Genomic DNA, 13,762 nt, shown 5'->3' with positions numbered 1-13,762 from the left:
CAGGGTAGGGCCTTCCCCATTTATAAAGCAATCAACAGTCTTGTCACCCAAGTTTGCACAGCAGGAGCTGGTGGAGTCACAATTAACTCAGGTACCCTGGATTTTCCTGTCACTATACAATGCCAGCAAAACAGCATTGTCCAGCGTGTGTCCTCATGGCCCCGGGCATGGCACACACTAGTTGCTTGGCTCCACACACACATAGACTGTTCTGAGAAACCCTTTGTAGCAAGCTCCATTTAACCTAGCAGTTCTCCTAATGTACTCAATGAAGGACCCATTCTCTCCCACATATCTCACGTGCCCTAATGCCTAGCAATGGTTCTGAAATACCTAGTGGAAAACAATATGTTAAAATGAAGAATGGCCAGGCGTGGTGGTGCACACCTTTAATCCCAGCACTCGGGAGGCAGGGGCAGGTAGATCTCTGTGAGTTTGAGGCCAGCCTGGTCTACACAGTGAGTCTAGAACAGCCAAGGCTACACAGAGAAGCCCTGTCTCAAAAAGCCAATAAATAAATAAATAAATAAATAAATAAACAGATAGACAAATAAATAAATAAATAATGAATGAATGAATGAACAAAAGCTGCTCATGTTCCTGGTGCTTCAGGAACAGAGAGTTCGTAGATCATCTTTCCTTCAGACTACCCTTTTCCGTTCTTCCTTCTGCTTTGGCTTATAGGTAGGAAGTTTTGTGTTTGGAACTTTGCACCACGTGTTTAATCTTTACTCTGGTTCCTAACTACTTACAAAAGCATGGATGATTACAATGGGCACTCTTCAAGAGAGGGGGCAGGCATGTAAATGGAGAGAGTTCCGAATTTGAAGTCTGGAGGCCAAGTTCATCTGCATGCTCCTGGGTAGGTCACTTGCCATTCTGGTTTTCTTTGAACTTAGAAGATTGCAATTAAGTGAAAATGTTCACCAGAGAGTGGCATAAACTATAAAGCATTACATTTTTCTCTTGAGACAATGCTCCTTCTGCCTCGGCCTCCTGTGTCTTGCTATTACAGGCATATGCCATCATGCCCACCTGAGTATTTTTTTTAAATTCTTATTAGTATAGTAATTGTCTTTGGGGTCACAAAGATGAGGGTCTGATCACTCATGAGATGTCCTGGAATACAGTGACATCTTCGTAACAGGTTGTGGAAGCTGCTCATGCAACTTCAAGGTTGGCTAGACACCCCGCCTAGTGGAGGGCAGAAGCCACGTGGGGGTTGACAGCAGCATCTCTGGGAGCTTCTTGAAGCAGGTTAAGAGACCATTTCCTGAACCCAGAGGACTCGTTTCAACAAGCAGGCATCAAAGTCAATGTGGGAAAGACGGCGACAATTAATCACCGCCCTGTCTAGGGCTGCCCAAGCGGCAGATGGATTGATAAACCTTTAAAAGAAGGAGGTATTCCCAAGGAGGGCCGCTGCGCCTGGCTGCCCCCCTGATGGAGATTGGTGAGCACGGATAAATGTTTTCCCTGATGGTTACACAGAGTGGGAAACGGCACAGGAGTCGGGAGTCGGAGGCCAGGGCCATGGAGGGTTGTCTTTTCATCTTCTATTGGGTGAGAGAAGACTGGCAGAGAGGGTCCCACACACCTCTCCATCTACCTCCCCGATTCCAGAGCCCAGAGACCCAAGCTATGCATTTAGCAGCCAGGATACAGTACCAAACACTTAACGTACACAAGCCAGATCCTTGAAACTAGTAGCTGTTCCAACGGCCATTTTCAAGATGAAGAAATGAAAGCTCAAAGAAATTGGTAATACCTGCCCTACTTCACACTAGGGCCAGAAGAAGATGAGTCAAGGAAAGAGTTGAGATTCCTAAGGCTGTCAAAGAGTCTAGTGGCAGTGGACGAGGTGTGACTTTTGGGACCTGCGGGTGGGCGGGGACAATCAACAAGATCAAACCTCCATGAATACTTCTGACGTGAAGTTCAAGGTTGTCACCTCTTTATCTAGCAATCGATAGAGGCCAAACAGTTCCCACAGTACCTAGACCCCGGCTGCTGAAAGGTCCTATTGTGTTACCCTGGAATCCACAACTGCGTTCAGACATCTTGTCCTGTTTTCTAGTTCTCGGTGTCCCCTGGTAGTCCAGCTGTCTGAGCTGCAGCCCTCCCTGTTGGCTAGCTCTTTATGATTCCATCAGCTCTTTGCGGGGGTGGGGGTGGGGAGATTACTCATCCCTGGAGGCACTGACTAAGATGCTGGGTTCTCCCCCCCCCCCCCCCCCGCTTTCTCTGCACCAGGAAGTTGAGTGTTAAGTTTCTTGATAAACCATCGAATGGGCACAGGCTTCTGAAAAGCTCACACTGTCCACTGTGGAGTCGTCAAAGGGTTAGCATAATTAGGTTATCTCTTGTGCTGATGGTGCCTCAGGGTGGGATGGATCCTAGACCAAGAGAATCAGTCCAAGGACCCCTGATTCTCCTTTCTCTTTCCTCACTGACCACCTCTGCAAGGTTCACCAGACATCCTGCCCTCCCCACCCCATCCTGGAAAAACCCTTTGCATAGATCATCAACCACCTCACTCAGGAATGCTCAATTCCAGGGTCTAACAGCACTACGTCATCAAGACTCCAGTGACCCGTCCAACTTTTCAGTCTTCATCTAATACTCTTGTTGGGGGAGCAATAAGCTCTTTTGGCCTGTGGCCCATCTGTGCGGCCCCCTGACCTCAAGAGTTCTTTTTAGCAGCTAACTGCAGAAGAGTCTCATAAGAATAAAACCATGGCTGAGTAGATACTCATTCCGTTGGTACCTTGAGAGTCTGAGTTTATGAGCACACACTCGCAAGCACGCATGCGCACGCGCACACACATGCACGCTCTCTATCCAACCCCACCCTGCTCGCATTACCTGTTTACTGGAAGACATGCTGGTGAGGGTATTGATGCTGCTGGTATCCGAGACCACCATCGCAGAGGGAAACCGGGAGGTGTGGGAATACTGAGGGGGTTCCTGCTTATGTGCATACACTGGAGAGACAGAGAGAAGACAAACTCAGTGTACACGCACACGGTCAAAATAACCCCATAAGCCACACTGCGGCTCCCATGTCCCTGGGGTGGCAGTCGTATTGGAAAAGGCAGTGTAATATGGTGAGACCCTGGTTCCTTAGTCAAGGTACTTAATTTTGCTTTGGTTTCCTCTTATAAAACAAGGATAACATCTATTGTAGGAAAATATCCTATTTTAACTGCTTGGAACTAAATATATAGCCTCGAGCACACTTGTTTCCTTGGCTTTGGGTAATAATATTAGGAGCATAAGCATCAACGAGTGACCTTATGCATTTGGAGTATAGCTGCCGCCAAGGGATAGCATCTCCCCAGCTGTGTGACTAGTTTCTGTCACAATTCAAACACCAATTCTTTTCTGAGGTGTAGATTGGCTAATAATAGTAACTGGATGTACACGTAATTAATTGTCTAATTCTGAGCTATTCCAACTTTCACCACGGTGATATCAACGCCTTATGACGTCACATGAATATGAAGGGTAAACAAAAGGAGACTTGACCCAAGTAAGACCTCCAGGGGCCTGTGACTCCATATTTAGTTGTTTTAGTACCTGCCTACCACATCTGGAACCTTGTGACTCATGTCAGCCATCCATAAGAATCATGTAGAGTCTAGGTCACCTGAGTAATGAAAGCATGTGTTTGCTTGGCATGAGGTAGCCAGCATGTTCCCAAAACACGGACCCTATCAAGGAGGCCTTCAGTACGAAATGGAGGCAAAGGTCACTCACTGGCTGATGGTTCTTTCCTGGTCTAGCCCACCTAGGCTCTCTCTTCATGGCTAGTCATAGTTTTTGGGTCTGAGAAAGCCCATGGATCATGGTGGACCACTGTGATGCTGTTCCATCCAGGCCTGTGAGGTGAGGAGGAGGACGGGGCGCACTGCCAGTCTTTAGAGGCAGGAGAATGAGGCACAGGTGGGTGCCCAACTCTACTGCAGGCTGTGGCAGAGTTTTAATAGCCAAAGATATGTAATTGGAATGTGAGCTGCTGCTTAGAAACCAGCCCTGCAGGCTCGAGTCAGGACTGAGCCCTGAGGATAGAAGGCTGACGGTGGCTGCTCAGCTCCAGACATGCCATTTGCCCAAGGCAGCTGGAAGAACCACTGAACTCCCCCTTTGCCCTCCTTGCCTCTCGAGAGTGACTTAGTAAACACGCCTTGCGTTTCTGCAACACTTTATGCTTGCGAAAGGCAGGTCAGCCGTATTTTTATTTCATGTTCATAATGACCCCATAAGCATCCTATTCCCGTTTTATGTGTGAAGAAAATGAGACTTAGAGTAGCCAGAGGCTACACAGCTGTTTAAGACTAGTCTACAATGGATGCTTCCTGAATCAGGCAAGGGGTCCATCCCTACTATAATTCCTTCCCAAACTTGGAAATTGGGATTATCGCCAGGCTTGGCTGGAACAGTGGAGTCCTGGGGACGGGATGGAAGGCAGAGATAGGCAAATGTAGGGGAGGCATAAGAATAGAAGGTGGGGCCCTCAGGGCAAGGGCAGAGACTTCTTGACTTGGTAGAGGATGGGTAACATTTTCCACGTAGGTTGATGGCTTTGTTTGGTGCTTGCGCTGTGTATATGTTCATGTGTGGGTACACATGTACTTATGAGTGTGTGCCTGCATGCATGCATGTGTATGTAAGGCAGAGGGTGACCTCAGTTATTGAGCCTCTGGTGTTATCTATGTCACTCTTTGACACAGGGTCTTTCACTGGCTTAAACTAACCAAGTATGCTAAGCTATTGGCCAGTGAGCCCCAGTGATCTGCCTGTCACCATCTCCGCAGAGCTTGGGCTATAGGTACATGTCACCACAGCTAGATTTTTGATGTGGTTCTGAGGACCCAAACTCAGGTTCTGATGCTTGTGCAAAACAAGCACGTTACAGACGGAGCTCTCTCCCCAGCCCTTGTTTGCTTTCCCCTCGCTGCCAGGGATTGATCGGATGGCCCTGTGCTTGTTAGGCGAGCGCTCTAGCATGGAGCTGGATTTCCGGCTCAAGCTTCATGGTTTCTGATTAGAGATTTCCAGGGCGTGTAGACTATGGGCATGAGGACTCTAGAAGATTCTCATCCCTTTCAGATAGGCAGATAGATCACAAACAGCATGCTAGCTCTGACCATTTGGGGATGGCTGCTAAGGTGATGCTTAGGGGGAGGTGCTGTGGCTGACTTGTGAGACTTGTCAAGGGGCCCGGAATGGGAAACTGCTCTATGTGTCCCACATGCCTTGCCAACTCCCCTTTCCTGTATTTCCCTCTGCTAACGTCCCCACCTTGGAGTCTTGGGGCTGGGGAAGAGGACAGAAAAGCAAGGACGACACACAGGAGCTGAGTGTAAGAAAATTGCCTTGGTTGCTGATAGGGAAATATCTAACCAATAACCTTCCAGGAGACTTGCAAACCAACCCTCTTTCCCGCACCCCCCCCACCTCTCCTGGCACACTCGTGCCCTTACTGTGGGAGTTCTGTAGCTGAGTCACCGCAGCCATGAAGGGCTGCTGGGCCATGTGGCTGCCCGGGCTCTGCTGCATGAGGGGCTGCTGGTGAGGGCTGTGCAGCTGTTGGGAGAACTGGACAGGCTGTAGGGCCGCCAGGCTGCTAGCCACACTGTTGATGACTGGGACGCTCTGGGCTTGGGAGGTGTTGAGGCCTGTGGGAACAAAAGAGAAAAGTCGTAGTGGTTATCAGGGATGAGCAGAGGTGATGGGGGCAGCATCAGTCATAGATACAGGCCCCGCTCAGTGTGTCCGTGTTGGTCACTGGAATGGATGAATCTGTGATACTTCTATCTGCGTGGCAAGTGACTTCACAAACAAGGGAAGTGTGACCCAGAGAGATAAATTCCTAATGCCCGAGAGTCTCCCCAAATCATCCTATAACCTCCCAAAATTCAGCCCCCTTGAGGTCACAGCAGCCCCGGGAGCACTGACCATTTGCCCATCTATCCATGCTGAACTTAGAGAAGCCTACCCTGGTGTCCTCTGGTATAAATAAGGATGCCCACTTTAGGGTACGGCTTATTACCCAGACATGTCTTTCCAGGAGAGGGTAGCGGTATGCAGCAGCCCCTGCTCCCCATCCCTAACGCCCTGCTGCCCTCAATTCAAAGGAAACCAAACCTTGCTCCACAGTCCTGTAAGGAAGAGGTCTGAGGATCCATAGGGCCCACAAGGCCCCTGGAGAGGTCGGGTACCGCTTGTTGACAGTAGCAGAGAGAGGAAGAAAGCACAAGAGTTCAGGCAGCCTGTGGAGTGGATCTATACTAGGGATCCTGATAGCTGAAGAACCATGTTTGAAGAGGAGGAGGAGGAGGAGGAGGAGGAAGAGGAGGAGGAAGAGGAAGCAGGAAGTTAACGTTATGGCAGTAGGTCAGACCATCTTTCTGTTCTGGGGGCTTTGGTACCATGCCTACATCCTGAGACCTCTTTTGAACCTCAGCCACTACTACAAGGCCTGGGCCTTCTGGTTTCCACACTCTAGCTGCTCCATGCCATGACACTGGGAAAGGCAAGACAGCATCAGAGTGGAGGTCAGAGGACAAGAGGAGAAAATACCCCAGTCTCGGTCCTGGAGTTGCCAATATGCCTTAGTCCTTGCTTTCTGGGAGGTTGGCGGCGGGGGGTGGGGGGATGGGGGTGGGGGAAGGTGATGAAGAGGAAGATTCAGAGAAAGGCCTGTGGTAGGCCGGGGGCGGGGGGCAGGCTGGGGGGTTGCCTGGAGAGCTCTTCTGAAAGAGAAACATCAGCAAGATTGTGGTAAGTCCTCCAGGGAGATAGCACAAAGTCTTCAACAATTGCCCACTTGGAGCTCCAGCAGATAGCATTATCAGAAACTTAAAAGGAAGGACAGATAACTCTCTTCCTGGCTCCCTTGGGTGGGACATCAGGTGGGGGTAGGATCTTCTAATCACCCTCAAAATATCACTAGAATATTACTCTCTCTGGGGACTCAGTTTCTCCCCGAGTTGTGCATCTCACCTGGTACCCTGATACTCTATTTCAATTTCCGCCCTCTTACTGATGGCCTCTGGCTCCCAAGAAACCCTATGCAGTTGCTGTTTATCCAGGAGCCTGTGCCCACTACTCTCTTAGGGAAATCTCTGCCCAGAAAACAATATTAGCCTGTCTAGACTGGATGACATTGACATTGAAGAACACAGTTTGGAAACATGCCTGAGCCTTAGAGCCACCCAGGGGACCTCTTTAAGAAATATACATTCTTGAGCCCCGCCCAGTGAGTCAAAACCTGCAGAGGTGGGGCCCAGGAATCTCATTTCAACAGTCTCAGATCCCAGTGTGCTTCTGTTCCAGGACCGAGCACCTCTGATGTCAACCTAGCTCCCCCAGTGTGTGTGACTCGTGGCCTTTTTATACGGAAGAAGCATAGATAATGAGCATTTGGCAGAGACAAGTCACTTGTCTGGAGTCCTGAAGTACTGAGGGAAGTCCCTTATACATACGAGAAACAAGAAACCTCTCTCTAACCGACTCTCCCTTAAAGGAGGGCATTGGGTCCCAGCCAAGCTTCCTGACAATCCTCACCGTTCTTTATGCTCTGTCTACCCCAGTGCACATGTGCATGTGTGCCTAAGGTCAGCGTGCACCCTGTCCACATGCTGCAGGAGATGCTGTGAGGGGGCTGAGACGCATGAGTGCACATGATGCGAAGAATAAAGTTGGAAAATACAGAATGGCCCTAGGGAAAGCTTTAGTCTGGATAGCACATAAAATAGTACAGGTAAGTGTGTGTGTGTGTGTGTGTGTGTGTGTGTGTGTGTGTGTGTGTGTGTGTTAGTCAAAGCTTGGTATGGGAAGAAAGAAGTAGGGTAATTTGTGTATTCTTACCCACAGGCCTTTCTTTCTCTCTCCTCTCTTCTCTCTCTCTCTGTGTAACACACACACACACACACACACACACACACACACACACACACACACACGTCAGAGGATAACTTGCAGGCATCAGTTCTATCCTTCCACCTTTATGTAGGTCCTGGGGATTAAACTCAGCTCATCAGACTTGGTGTCAAGCCCCTTTACCTGCTGGGCCATCTCCTCCCACCCCATGAAATCTTCTAGAAGATAAGCAAACTGGTTTAAGGCATCCTAGTCTTTATGTAGCTCCTCCTGGTGTTAGTTTGGTTGCCACAGTCCAAGAACCAGTGACATGGAAGTGAATTTGAAGTCATTTTTAACCTTGGAAATCTGAAGATTTCTTTATTTCCATTTCCCTTTTGTGGAGCGTGTTTCCACCCCTTCAGCTAAGGACAGGGCGAGAGCTGTGCACGGTCATTCAATAGTTGTGTATGCTTTCAGCGGTCCCTGTCCCGTTCTGCCCGCAAAGGAGGCAGAAGTAGTTTCAGTTCTTAAAAGGCAGCAGGGGAGGAAAGCTGAAAGCAGGAACAAGACAAGGTAGCAATCAGCATGGGGCCCTGGACACAAGGAAGGCCAAGAGGCTCATGGGACAAAGCTGAAAAATGATGATCCATGCGCTACCCCTGGGTATCCCTGGATCCTGTCTGAGTAGCATCCCCCAATGTCACAAAGATGGTTCTGAGAAACAGTGACCTTGCTGAGTGGGTCACAGTGAAGCTGAAAATATCCAAGCACTTAGATAACTGGTGGCAGTAAACCTAAAAAGTGTCCACACCCTCCGATGACCATGCCTTTCACAGTCTGCCTCACTGAGAACTTCAGCCTTTCCATGGCCAGCAGTGGCCCACCTGTGATGTGGCAAGGCTGGCTGCAGAACAAGAGCCTGCTTGAGCTATGAGGACCTGATCCATGCCCCATCTCCACACATTTCTTAAAAATTTTGAAATCTCAAGAGACAGTAGGTCAGTGGCCTTCTCTGGGTCCTCTGTGTACTTTCAGCAGTGGCCAAATAGGACTTGTCTATGACATGAGATGTCATCTTCAGAAACCCATCAAGGCCCTTGCTCCATCCTCACCAACCCCAAGAATTCCCTAGAGAATACAGAGAGACAGGAACGAACCGGAAACGAAATGTATAGGCACAGCTCTGAGAGGTCTTGCTTTCCAGATTTATAATCATGTCTCTATTCCTTATCACTGGATAGAGTTAACAGTTCATTTTATAGACGAGGAAATCACATCTCAGAAAGGTCCAGTGTGACTTGACCCGGCTGCACAACTAGGAAATTGTGACCTGGACTCAAAGCCATTTAGGATAAATGTGCTACACGTTGCAAAGGAGAGCAAAAGAGCCAAGGAAGTGAAAAATCAAATCTACACACGTGCTGAGCACTGCTGAGTATGTCTATGGTCCTGACATCGAGGCACAGGCAGGAAGACGGCTGCGAGTTCAACGGCAGCTTGATAATGACGCCCTGCCTCAGCCACCTTACCCAGGTGCACAGGAGGCTCTCCCAGGGGCCTTCGTGCCTTTTCCTGCCCCGCACTGCTTTGCTTGTCATTTCTCTCCCTGCTCCCAGGCGTACTGACCAGGAGGACTTACCCTGTGCTATGGCCATGACTCCGGACAGAGGAGTCATGATGAGGTTTTGAGATTGCTGGGGATTGTGGTGGGAGAGGCTGTGGATATTCGTCAGGGTGCTGACCGGGGGCAGTCCTCCTCCTGAGACCGCGATCTGCTGCAGAAAGCAAAGAGGAGCAGTGATTAGAGGCGCGTGGGTGGGATCAAACCCCGAAGGGCCGTTTTTTTTTTTTTTCAGAATGGCATGACTTATCAACGTATTCATAAACACAACAAAAGTGACACGGTAGGGCAGACTGTTCTGGATTCTGAGGACAGAGCAGTGAGAGAGGGGAGCTCTGACCTCATGGTGCTTTGTTTTTCCCAGTCTTTGGGTTGCTAGCCTGCTTCGGATGTTCCTCTGCCCATGTGTTAATTGATGGCCACTGCTTACTACCCATGCGCCCTCTGTCCTGGTTCCCTACCTTTTACGTCATTGACGCTAGAGAAAGGCAACAGCTAAAAGTACAACTGAGGACATGCTCAGGACTCTCCCCAGATAGCCTGGACTAGGAGCCAGGAAGGAGCTACTGAGCTCTCCGTGGGCCCCACTCATGCATCAGCCCACTATAGTCCCAAGCGTTCTGACATGCCCATTTCCCACATGAAAAACCAAGGCCACCAGGAGCAGCTAATGCAACCTGCCTGAGTTCCTGAAGCTAGGAAACGGTCCAGCTGCTACTTAAGGCTGGGTCAGTCTGACCTAGGATCCGTTTTAAAATCTATTTTATAGGAGAGTCCCCAACTAAGGGTTGGGGAAGTTAAGAGTTTCCTGTTTTTCCAAATCTTCACCATACCTTTACAATCATTCTCCCTCCCTCCCTCCTTCTTTCCTCCTCCTCCTCCAGTCAAGGAGCTGACATCACTAGTGACAAAACAGCTAGGCCAGTCTTCATTGTGGTTACGTTTTAATGAGAGATTCATGGGTAAAAGCAACCAAGTCTTGCATACCGGTGATTGCTGTATTTAACTTTTATTTGTCCCTACTAATGTCATCTTTCGTGTTTCTAATAGTTGTATAACAAGCATCAAATCCTATCAGAGATGTGTTTTTGATTTAACAAATGTGTTTATAGGTTCACCGACCAGAACTTTCTCAATAGTACGAAATAAAAACTGCAGTAGCCGGGTGGTGGTGGTGGCTGCACTCCTTTAATCCCAGCACTCGGGAGGCAGAGGCAGGCAGATCGCTGTGAGTTCAAGGCCAGCCGGGTCTACAAAGGGAGTCCAGGACAGCCAAGGCTACACAGAGAAGCCCTGTCTCGAAAAAGAAAAAAAGAAAAAGAAAAACAAACAAAACTGCTGTAAAAATGTGTTATTTTGATCCCAATATTGTGAGAAATATTTCTCTCATCTTACTAGTTATGATCACATATTATAAAATCAGTTTTATATGCACGTGTTTTCATAATCAAGTAATTTACTATTCACAATTTTGAAATAAGTTCTAATTATTTTTCTCTGTTTAGCCCTGGCTGTCCTGGAACTTCCTTAGTAGACCAGGAGGACCCCAAACTCAGAAATCTGCCTGCTTCTGCCTCCTCAGTGCTGGGATTAAAGGCATGCATCACCACCGCATGACTCTGATTTTGTTAAGAAAATACAGTGACAACTCCTCCTAAGCAGACCCAAGTGTTGATGAGAGCATAAGGAGCACTGAAGGTGGGTTACGGGATCAGTTCCCTTATTTACATCTTTCTGTTCCCTACGGTGCTTCAGATTCTAGATCTCACACTGGTACCCGGAAAAATGACAGCTCCCACCCTCCTGTCCTTCTGGTCAACCCCACTTTCCAAGGTTAACTTGAAAAAAAAAAAATAAGCCGGGGGGGGGGGGGGAAGGAGTGGGTGGGATCTTGAAGAGGTTTGTTTGTGTTTTTAAAATGAACATCAAGAAATTAGTTAGAGGTCACATGACCAATAAGGAATTTTGACCACATCAAACAAGAGAGAACCAGCCTGTTTGCTGGACTTGTTTTTCAAAATGTCAGAGTCATTAAAAAAGAAAGAAAGAAATCTGTGACCTGCCCTCAGACTAAATCTCTTGGGTAATATGGTCTTTCAGGGAAAGTCAATGGAGTGCAAATCAATTCTGCAGCACTTCAGTTGGATGTGATACACAGAAATGTGGATGTCAATGGTGAAAATGATATATATGTATAGTGTGTGTACATATATATGTATGTGTGTATATATACAGGGGCTGGAGAGACGGCTCAGTGGTTAAGAGGACTGGCTTCTCTTCCAGAGGACCTGGGTTCAATTCCCAGCAACCACATGGCAGCTCACAACTGTCTGTAACTCCAGCTCATGCAGGCAAAACACCAGCGCACATAAAATTAAAATAAAAAATTTTAATGATGTATATATAGCTTTACTCTTCTTAAGCCACTTTCCCAGAAGTCCTCAGTCCATAACGACACAAGCAGAGCAACCATTATGATTTTTGTCCCTGTGTGACATATTAAGAAACTGACACATAGCCGGGCGTGGTAGCACACGCCTTTAATCCCAGCACTTGGGAGGCAGAGGAGGTGGATCGCTGTGAGTTCGAGGCCAGCCTGGTCTACAAAGTGAGTCCAGGACAGACAAAGCTACACAGAGAAACCTTGTCTCGAAAAACTTAAAGAGAAAAGAAAAAAGAAAAAGAAAAAAAAAAAAGAAAGAAAGAAACTGACACTTAGAAGAGACATACAGATGAGCTGTGTGTCACTTGACAGTAAAGTATTGCTGGATCTTTCAGTCTCATCCACTTAATTCTGCTTAGCAACTCTGGTCAAGTGCCTTCCTACTTGAATCAGCAGCCATTACCTTGGGCTGGCTTATGGAAGCCAGACAGTTGCCAAGGATACCATGTCGGCCCTTAACACAATTCGGAGAGCCTCCATTATATAATCCCTTTGCCGTGTCATTTTTTTTTTTTAATGAGCTATAACATGTGAGGTTGGTGCTATTAGCCCAGTCCTTCAGGGAAAGAAGGTGGCATTCAGAGGGGTTAAGAAATGTCTCTAAACTTTCTTTTTCAAGAAAAAGAAAGAAAAGAAGGGTCTCCAGTGGTAGACACCATAGCTGAAAGCGGGTTGCCTTTCTCTAACGGCTGACTTAACACTGGCAGAGTTTTGCATGAGTTAAAAAAAAAATCAGCATACACAAATTATAGTCTTAAACTGGCTATGCTGTTGTGGCAGGGAGGGGGGCTTACTCCCAAGCAGAGATGCTTTCTACTAACGCTGTCACACTGACACGATTTCTCTCATTTTGCAGGTGAAGATGCTGAAGCCAAGCAATTCTTTGACACTACTGTTAGTAAACTTCAGACCCAAGACGTCACATTTGGGTTCCCTTGCTCATGTTCCTGTTTGTGGTGTGTGTGTGTGTGTGTGTGTGTGTGTGTGTGTGTGTGTGTGTGTGTGTGTGTTTGTGACTTCAAGCACACACTTTACAATACAATATGTGTGATGAGAGGGCAACTTCAGGTGTAAGTTTTCCCCTTATACCTTGTTCAAGACAGGGGCTCCTGTTGTTTGCCATTACACTGCCAGGCTGGCCAGGCTAGCTGGCTTGCAAGCTTCCAGGAACTCCCTTGTCCCCTCATCCCATCTTACCTATTGTGTCCTATTGTGTCCAGTTTTATGTGGGTTCTGGGGATCCACACTCAGGCCCTTATGCCCGTGCAGCAAGTGTGTTACCCTCTTGAGCCGTGCCCCCAGCCCCTACCATGCTCTTTTTAACCATATTGCACTCTTGTGTTGGTGCCCCGAGATCTGGGATGGACCTGTTATCCATTAACAGGGAACAGACTCTTGAAGCTGGGCACCCGGCAATGGTGACATAACATACGAACCAGGGTGTTGGCGACAAGTGAAAAGCTGGTCCCTGCAAACAAACTTCCAGATGTTTGCTAACACTGAGGTGTGCGGTCTTGGTCAATCATCAATCTGATAGCACAGGCCCAGGGAGGGCAATGCTGAAAGAAAGCGTAAGAGCATGCCTGTGGGCTGCTTATGGAGCAGCCTGGAGCTGGGGGGAATGTCAAGGAAAGGGTGGGGGAGCTCAAAGAAGACCCCGAAGACCTTGAAGAAGAAAGAGCGAAGGTTCAGAATTCTATTTTACTTTACATTTTTAGTGCTTGGAGCCTTGTTCTTCTAGGCAAAGCATCTCTGCCGCTGAGCTACATCCTCAACCCATAACTTGGGAGTTTATTATTATTTTATTCTCTGTGTATGGATGTTTTGCC

The 13,762-nt window shown here is 48.0% G+C and overlaps 1 protein-coding gene across 8 annotated transcripts in view; it reads right to left on the bottom strand.

Moving 5' to 3' along the window:
• Nucleotides 1-13,762, bottom strand: part of HNF1B (HNF1 homeobox B) — a 57,860-nt gene that overhangs the window by 6,997 nt on the left and 37,101 nt on the right. For 6 of the 8 annotated variants that reach the window (XM_084750518.1, XM_084750521.1, XM_084750520.1 and 3 more), the window contains 3 exons: nt 9,509-9,644; nt 5,487-5,681; nt 2,866-2,984 (listed from right to left, as the gene is read on the bottom strand). In XM_084750518.1, the coding sequence (XP_084606644.1) occupies nt 2,866-2,984; nt 5,487-5,681; nt 9,509-9,644 (450 nt within the window). The remainder of the gene's footprint in view (nt 1-2,865; nt 2,985-5,486; nt 5,682-9,508; nt 9,645-13,762) is intronic. The other 2 variants (XM_084750519.1, XM_084750522.1) reach the window with 1 other exon arrangement.

Source organism: Acomys minous (genome assembly GCF_964271855.1).
Source record: "Acomys minous genome assembly, chromosome: 12".
Taxonomy (NCBI): Eukaryota; Metazoa; Chordata; class Mammalia; order Rodentia; family Muridae; genus Acomys; species Acomys minous.
The sequence above is the reverse complement of the archived record's forward strand: the minus strand, read 5'-3'. Positions and strand labels throughout refer to the sequence as shown.